At 33.7% G+C, this 9049-nt stretch overlaps 1 protein-coding gene across 1 annotated transcript; it reads right to left on the reverse strand.

Moving 5' to 3' along the window:
- Positions 1–344: 344 nt before the first annotated feature.
- ABCG32 (pleiotropic drug resistance 4) lies at positions 345–8490 on the reverse strand. The gene is made up of 23 exons (XM_079050913.1): positions 8037–8490; positions 7055–7175; positions 6852–6940; positions 6684–6768; positions 6213–6372; positions 6041–6117; positions 5916–5969; positions 5444–5836; positions 4784–5065; positions 4385–4701; positions 4144–4304; positions 3952–4055; positions 3645–3801; positions 3441–3563; positions 3256–3347; positions 2849–3181; positions 2294–2584; positions 2070–2153; positions 1865–1998; positions 1506–1733; positions 1262–1433; positions 932–1186; positions 345–869 (listed from the first exon to the last, which is right to left on the reverse strand). Exons 1-23 carry the CDS (start codon positions 8309–8311, stop codon positions 597–599), a joined length of 4260 nt encoding a protein of 1419 aa, XP_078907039.1. The 5' UTR covers positions 8312–8490; the 3' UTR covers positions 345–596.
- Positions 8491–9049: the final 559 nt, after the last annotated feature.

Below are 9049 nucleotides of genomic sequence, written 5' to 3' on the forward strand. Positions count from 1 at the left end.
TCATCGACAAGCAATTAGCTTTTTACCCTTAGGGAGTTTAACTTTAACAACGCCCCATGTGATTAGCACTCAATTCGTCAAATTCCTTTTATCATAGCTTCTTCCCATGCAGGATTACCTTCAGCTTGATGATGAAAAGCAGATGATACCATATAAGAGCTAAGAAGAATGGAGAGAATTGAAACTTTCATTACCATGTGTCGTGTAAACTCTCAAAACGATGCAAATTACATACATAATACATGTACAAAACATTTCAATAAAAGAAAGCTAAGTAACAAATAACCAACTTTCCAACAAACAATAACCACCATGACAAATATAAACGATTGAAGCTATCATAATTCTTTGCACAAAGAATATAAACTTATAAATTTGCAAGTTCGGTTTACAACTCGACAAACTTTTATGCAGATGCAACACTAGTCACTATTATTCCACCCCCGAAAAAGAATAAATCATAACATACCATCTACAACATTCTACATATATAACTAATTTCACAAATCCAAAGTGTTTTCTACTGTGTTTTAGATACATACCTTTACCTCAACACGAAACCATATTGCATATTAAACAGATTTCAACCTCTTTTTTTATCGCTTTTGGAAGACGAAAGACTTGATAGCGAAAGCAAAGACAACAGCAAACAAGAAGCAGAAGCCAAACACCATAAAAACCGCAACCCCAAGGAACTCATGTTTGTAACCAAACACAACATTGAGTAACTGTTTTATAGGCATAGATTGCACTCCATCTGATAACTTCACAGGATTATCTAAATCACCATATTGGGATACAACTAACCCATAAAGAGTCCACGCGATTGGGTTCGCCCAGTAATACCATCTCCACCATATCGGAATTCTCTGCAAAATCATAACATATCATGTAACTTATAAAATTAAAATTAAAAAAAAAAAAAAATTACCTTATGGGGGATCATGAATCCACTGAAGAGGTTCCAGAACATGTAAAAAGGAGCAGCAATAATGGCAGCGACATTGTGATTAGGTGTCATGGCAGTTGTCATCATTCCATAAAAGGTGAAGTAAAGCATTGTGAGGTACATAAAGTACATGTACCATATGAATTTCCACGTGGACCATTCAAATGCAGCCAGCGAGTAGAATATGGTACTGTAAATTACCGCTTGTGCCAACACGTATGGAAATTCAATCGCACCCTATAAATAAAGTACATATATTTTATAAAATAAAAAATAAAATAAAGGGCGGGAAATGTAAATGTGACTCATCACCTGAGCAAAAGCGAAGGGTAGTGGCGAATACATTCCGGCAGCCCTCTCTCTATATGAAACGAATCTTTCAACAGAAACAACGGGTTGGACAGCGGTGGCGTTGGTGATTCCGATGAAAAGTACAGCTAAATACATGGATCCCATTGCGTTAAAAAGATCTTGTTGGGTCTCCCTAAAAAAATAAAAAGAAAGAAATTAATTAATGATGTTTAAAAAAAGTTTTTTAGTAGTGTTAGTTAATTACCTTTTTGACCCAAATTTCCAACAGATTGTTCCGAGCATTAGTGAGATGATAGAGGTGTAGAAAAAGCGAACAGCAGTGTATTGTGGGTTTCGCCAATAAGAAAGGTATTGTTTCCAAAAACAGGTTGCAAATTGATCTGTGTATGATCGCGAGTATTTGCTTGGGAAATGCAATTCTTTTGAATCGTTTCTTGGTTTCTTTAGCCTTTCCACCAAATCTCTGTTGCGTCTGCAAGAGGTAATAAATAATATATTTCTCATCAGACATACACACCTTTCATCAATTTGTTGATTTAGCCCCTTAACTATTTCATATATTACATTTTTATCAGAAAGAATGTAAAAAGAAAGAAGACATACATAAATAATTTGGACTGCCTATAGACCTCAGCAAAGTCTATACCCAAACGAGCTTCTTCTGCTAGTGAAGTAACTTCCAACATCCATGTTGCAGGATTATGTCCAGCTTTAATCTTCCTAACACCTTCAATTGCCTACACATCATATATTTTTAATTACCTACCCCGGTTAAATTAATGAAAACCAATTAAAAATAAAACCAAACCTCAAAATACTCGACAAGTTTGCATGATCTAGGCCCAAGTGGACCCGCATAAATAAGTTGCCCTCCACGCTTCATAAACAAGAGCTGCATTTCAAATTTTAACAATTAAGTTTTTTTTCCTGCCAGCTGGCCCACACTAGCCAGATATAAATTTAAATCAGGTATACAGTGGCCCACTAGATGACTGACAGTATAGATTTTATTTATGGAAGGAAGTGAAGAACCTCGTCGAATGCTTCAAAAATGTCGATGCTGGGTTGGTGTATGGTGCAGACGATTGTGCGCCCGGTGTTGACAATGTTCCTGACTGTCCTCATGACTATAGCTGCTGACCTGGCATCGAGTCCTGATGTGGGTTCATCCATGAATACTATTGAAGGATTGGCTACTAACTCAACAGCTATAGTCAAACGTTTTCTTTGCTCTGTTGATAACCCATCAACACCAGGGAGACCAACTAAGGCGCCTTTTAAGGGAGTCAGTTCAACAAGTTCCATCACCTCCTCAACAAAAACCTATGAAAGAAGGTACAACAATCCCGTTATGTCTGTAAGGGTTAAATGGTAGGAAATACCAACCTATTTTCTTTAGGGTTTTTATTATAGAACTCAACTTCTTTATATTAGATCGTTGTACTTTGGGAAATCCACCCGATTATAGGAATGTTCTTTGCTATAAATGGGTGGATTTTTCGAAGTATAATATTCGAAAAACAAAAAAAAAAAAAACGGAAGTACATTGTTATGTCTTGTATTTAGCCCAATTGATAAAAAGTATACCTTTTGAGTTTTGATGTCAACATCTGAAGGTAAACGAAGCCAAGCAGAGAAGAGAAGTGATTCTACAACTGTCAAACAAGGTGAATGAATATCGTTTTGTTCACAGTAACCAGATATTCTAGCAAAAGTCTCTTGTGACTTTGGGTAGCCAGAAATATGGATGCTTCCCTCTATTACTCCACCAGTTTTTCTTCCAGCAAGGACATCCATCAGTGTGGTCTTTCCGGCCCCACTTACTCCGACCAATGCGGTAAGGACACCTGGCCTAAATGCTCCGGTGACATTTACCAATAACTGCAATCGATCTTCTACAACCCCTTCTTGCTTCAATTCCTATATAAGTAATCACATGATGTTAAATTGTTAAGTCTTTCATATAAAAAAAATAGAGTATGAAATTTACAAACCAGAGGGATATCAACGTAGTAATTGATATTGCTGAATGCCATGGAAAGTGGCTGAAAGGGTAGAACCATGCCTCTTTGATTTATATTCTTTCCTGTAAATGATATTTTTACATTTTTTTATTGATCGAATTATATGTACATAATGATTGAAAAAGGAAGAATTTGGATCATGAAGCAATGGGTACCCGTGAAAGAGCCTGAATGCTCCAAAAACTCTCTGAGTTGAATGACAACACTTTCACTGTTCTTCTTTCCATCTTTGTCCTTGGTGTCTTCTTTCGATACAATGGCTTGGCTCCTTCCCAAGGCTATAAGTTTGAAATTTCTCAACAAACAAGAAATGTAAAAGAATAAAAAAAAAAGTTATATAGAGAGGAGAGATGGCTTACGATTAAGGTAAGATAAGAAGAAAGTGAAAAGAACATTGAATAAAATTGTGTATCCAAGCAAAGCACCAAGGCCAATCCAATACCAATAAGTCTGAGGGAAAATACTGCGTGCTTTCAGCAACCTCTCACCTAATGTCATCATTGATTGGTTATCTCTCTGCATGAACAAAGCTAAGATTGTAAAACAAATTGCTTAAATCAATAGAAAAATACAAGTAGGTTGTTATTGTGTGTAAAAAAACATAAAGTATGTTATCTCTTTTGGTAGAAATGATAGAGTGATAAAAGGTGAAAGAGAGATTGTTACTTTAGCCCAAGAGTGGCCAAGAAATTCATTCACAGATGCAGCTTCTTGAGCATACATCAAAGGAGAAATCCAGAAACCCCAAATCCACCAACTCGGTATACTATCTGTTACAAGGTGAGAAGAAAAGAAAAGGTTAAAAATTAAAAGAACACAGATTAGTATTAAAATTAAAAATAAAAGGTCCAAATTTACCTCTTGAAATCACATATCCACCAAGAGCCATGACAATCAACATTGCAAAAGATCCAAATGTGTTAGCCACAATCATATTACGCCCCAAGGATCCCATCAAGCGGAAAAGACTAATGGACATTTGGTGAAGGAAGAAAAAAAGCAGAAACTGCTTTAAAAACCTGAAGATTTATTTATAAGAAATTAAGAATCAGCCTGGTTTGACCTTGCGTTGACCATCAAAAAAAAGTATAAAATGTACCTGACAATATTCGGATCAAGTCCAACCACATAGTATGTAACCACCACCCAGATACCAGACTCTATGAGTGAAGTTGGGACACTCAAAATCCAAGAAGGAAGTGTATAAACCCAACAAGGGTAAAAGTGTAAATCCCTATGCTTGTAGATCACTGGAAGCTTAGCTACTAACATTGACACTTCTGTGAACCCATTGAAGAGAAGAATCACCATAGAAAAATAAAGTTCTCCAAGATATAAACCTCCATCGTCAACCGTTCTATGATGCAAAGTTGTCCGGAAGAAAACACTCATTGTGGTGATTGCAACAAATATAAGCTGCAAAAACAGTAGATCATGTTCATGGTGCTTAAGAATTTAATAATAATTTATTTTGGATAAGATTTGAGAGTGACATTACCTGAACGAATTTAAACACGTAGATGAATGAGTTTTTTTGCATGAGTAACAACTGCCAATTAAAACTTGTCTTGAGAAGTTCGCTTCTTTTGACACCATAACGAGAAGTTGACAAGGCTGCTGGATGATTGTATTTCTTATCAAATGGAACAGAGAGTTCTTCAACTAAATTTTTTCCCACTCGATATGAACGAAATGCTTCTGCAAACTTTTTAACAGGTATGTAGCTATAAGATCGATCGGGAGCAGACCAATATTGTTCTTGATCTTTCTCAGAAACAACCTGTGTCATATTGAATTCAAGGAAATAGAATTATTGATAAGTCATTCACTTCATAACTTTTGAGATTATTTGGCAAAAATAAAGTAGTCCAAAGCTTTGGTTTCAAATTACCACAAGTTCCCCAATAAAATACACTTCAAGTATATGGTTCTTTTCTATAGTGTAGAAAAGTAAGATAAATCTTTGGAGAGTGTAGATGTAATTAGGGGGTTAGATTGAGAGATTAGTCTATGTGATTATAACAAATTATCATATAGTGATTTTTTTCCTCTGGTTTTGGAGTTATCCACGTATATTCTTGTGTTCAAGTTTCTTTATTATTTTTTGTTGGTAAGCTCTGAGAACATGATCTCACCACATAACCGTGTAACAACTTACTTCTTGAAGGAAGTCTGCAACATTCTTCCTTTGTGGGCATTGAAATCCCATAAATGAGAAGAAATCAAGCGCAGTAGTCCGTGGCCCTTGGTACACTATATGGCCCTCACATATGAGGATAATATCGTCAAATAAATTATAAGTCTCTGGAGCAGGTTGAAGAAGAGAAATCAATGTGGTCCCATCAAGTGCACGAGTTGAATGTCTGAGATACTTGATTATTTGGTATGTGGTTGAACTATCAAGACCATTTGATATTTCATCCATCATAAGAACTCTAGAGGGACCCGCTAATAGTTCGCCTGTTGTAAGTCGTTTCTTTTGTCCCCCAGAGATCCCTCTCAACATTTCATCTCCAACCAATGTGTCTGCACATGTATCCAATCCTAGAATCTTTTTCAAATTAAATTTATTAGTTAACACACTATGTTTCAAGAAAAAAACCAATCATGATAGAATAAATAGCAAATACCTTTAAAATGTACTCCACAACAAGACTTGTTTCATGTCCCCCTAAAGCCAACGCCTAGAAAACAACATTCATTAGTTAAACCATTTAAAATCCAAATAATGAAAGCATTATTGAATGTCTCATACCTTCATGAATATATCAAGATCTTCATCAGGTCTTATTCCAGCAATCTTTTCTCTTCTTGTAAGTTCCATTAGCATATCTACCATTGAGACCTATCATTTAGCATTTTTGTACACAAAGAAACATATATATAAAAAAAAAAAATACAAAATAATCAGAAATTCCAAAGCTTACCATATTTAAATCCAACACCTTGACAACGTGCAGATAAGTCAAGTGTTTCCCTAACTGTCATCTCTGCAACATGCCAATCTTGTTGACTGACATATGCTGATGTTCTTTGAGGAACAAACTCCTTTAAACCATGCCCATTGTAGGTGATTTTTCCTGACATCTTTGACATAATCAATGTGTAAAGACAGGGATTTACTAAAAAATATATAGAATCATAAACGGGTAACACTTTTTTTTCTTCAGAAAACACCATTGTTTTAAAAAAGGGTTAAAGTCATAAACGGATAAAGAACTATACTTTAATTCACAAAACACCATTTTTTTTTTCTTCTTAAAAGTACTATCAGAAGGTAAGCAACTGGAACTATTTTGATGGTTTTTAATGGTATTTTGTGAACAAAAACAAATAGTTTGTTACCATTTAACCATTAAAAAAATTAAAAAATTAAAAATTAAATGTCCATAGCATACCTTCAAATGATGTCCAAGACGTCCAGCCAAGGCTAACATGAGAGTTGTCTTTCCAGAGCTTGGAGGACCAAGAAGAAGGGTCATTCTGTAAATATAACATCATCCATCATTAATTGTATAATTGTTTTTATACTAGAAAATATATATAGTTTTGTCTTGATGTTGCACCTTGAAGGTCTAATTATTCCGCTGACATCATCCAAAATTGTAAGTTTTCTTCGTTTCCCTTTGTATATCTTCAATTGCCTTAAGAATGCCTGTTTGAGATTTTGAGAAGGGTAACCATAACCAATAAGCATCTTCAAGTGTTTATTTATTTATTGATGAAGATATAAGTTTAAAAGATGATTTTTTTTCTGTAAGTAACATACCTCGGTCATGTTAACAATGAAATTTGTAATTGTTGGTAATGCTCTACTACCAACATGAACATAGGTTTCTACATTTAAGTTCTGAAATCTGATTTCAATCTTTGGAAATTCCAAATCTACCCTGCAATTTGAGCAAAAGAAAACTTAAAAAGGAGTACAATTAAATGGTTCTTGGAATCTATATTGAAATAAAAGGTAAACTCAGAAAAATAATTTGATTTATAAAAAAATGGTAAACTGCAACACCCCAAGGTCTAGATGAGGTTACACTAGCAATATTTTGGGTGTGTGAGGTTTAATTTGATTTATATATAACAATGGCCACATTATTTGGATTTATTCCCAAACTTTTTTTTAATATCATAATTAGTGTTGATTATGAATATTATGAAAGCTATGATGGGAAACCTATGATAAAGACACTTTTCTAATTTACTTGATTACATCAATCAACCAATGTTATAATTCAGTTCTTTCTTTACTTTAGAAGGGAATAAACAATAAACCTCTCAATTCAAAAATGATTGTTAACGCCAACCTAATCTTGATTTTCACAAACAGATATATAAAATTAACAGTCGAACAATGACCTAGAAAAAATAAATTATTGCATCTACACCTCTTTATTTCTCTCTCACATTCATAAGATTTAAGTTCAAAACCAGAATTTTAGCCTTTGTTTTAATTTTATAAAAAGCATGGATTTCCTTTTAGTTAGGCAAATTAACATTTAAACAAATAAAAATAAACATAATGCAATTTTCATTTATGCTTTAAATTTTTTTTAAAGATAATTATAATTTCTAAATAATCGGCTTGGTAGATTGTAAAAAGTTTAGCAGTTCCGTGTTCATGCTTTTCGCTTCATCGGCACCGAACTAAAAGCAGTAAGCAAAGCCACAAAAAGATGAGAAAAACGTCAAAAAGTAAAAGAAAATTTTGAATTATAATTTAAAAAAAAAAAAAGGAAAATTCATATTACGCATCAAATCGCCGCCGCATTCGATCGAAGAACCGCTTCCAGTCATCGTCGGCGGAATTCAACAACCGATCTAACACCACCTTCAGCTCCTCCACTTCAAGCTTATTAACCTCAACTTCCTTAGAATCTCCGACGATATTCTTAAATATACCCTTCCGAACTCGATTATAAGTTGGCAATCTCTCGATAGCCGCCCAACGTAACGCCTCCTCGTCGTCTCCGTCTTCCCGGAATGACGACGATCTCGCTGATAAATTCTCCGCCGAATTCCACATTGTTTACAACACGGCTCTAAATTCAAGCGAAAAAAAACCCTAGATTTGAGGGTAAACCTGATCAAGTAGATAAGGTCACAAAGAAAATTAGCTTGTAATGGTAGTCTACAATGTATATAGATGATATATTTACATTTGGACTGGTGGTTGAGCTCAGCATTAATGGCGGGCTTTCTGCCTTTCTCTCTCTCTAACTTTTTTAAGCAAAACGTTATTTGTACACTAAAATATTGGACCCTTGCCCTTTCTTGGCCAGCATAGATATTAGTTGTTTCTTTATTTTTAGAGGTTATATACTATTTTAGGACTAAAAGACTTCTAAATTAGCGGTATTTTTTTTTTCTTTGAGGTTGAGATTTGAATTTCATGGAGATAGGTGGGATTTAAAGAGTAGTTTATGAATATACAATTAGATTTGTCGTTCAAAAGAAAAATACTATTTTAGGTGGATTTGTATATTTTTAGTAAATTATTTTTTATATAATATATACAAATATATTTGTTTTGGATTATATTTCATCTAAACATAATGTAATTTTTATATTTTTCAATTTTTATAGTGATTTATTGTTTATTATTTTTTAAAATTAAAATATATCATAGTTTAATAATCAAACATTATAGTTTACGAATATATTATATTTGCCATTCGAAAGAAAAAATATATTGTTTTAGATGGATTTATACATTTTTAGTAAATTATTTTCTATAATATATATATATATATATATATATATA

The sequence above is a fragment of the Lactuca virosa genome, chromosome 5 (genome assembly GCF_052849685.1).
Source record: "Lactuca virosa cultivar CGN04683 chromosome 5, Lactuca_virosa_CGN04683_v6, whole genome shotgun sequence".
Classification (NCBI taxonomy): domain Eukaryota; kingdom Viridiplantae; phylum Streptophyta; class Magnoliopsida; order Asterales; family Asteraceae; genus Lactuca; species Lactuca virosa.

What these genes read in the sequence shown, in the direction of transcription:
- ABCG32 (XM_079050913.1), bottom strand. Translation starts at nt 8,311, where the DNA reads ATGTGGAATTCGGCGGAGAATTTATCAGCGAGATCGTCGTCATTCCGG. An exon ending in ATCTTGATATATTCATGAAG is followed by an intron (nt 5,970 to 6,040) that starts GTATGAGACATT and finishes GTTGTTTTCTAG; the next exon opens with GCGTTGGCTTTAGGGGGACA. An exon ending in GCATTCAGGCTCTTTCACGG is followed by an intron (nt 3,348 to 3,440) that starts GTACCCATTGCT and finishes TATCATTTACAG; the next exon opens with GAAAGAATATAAATCAAAGA.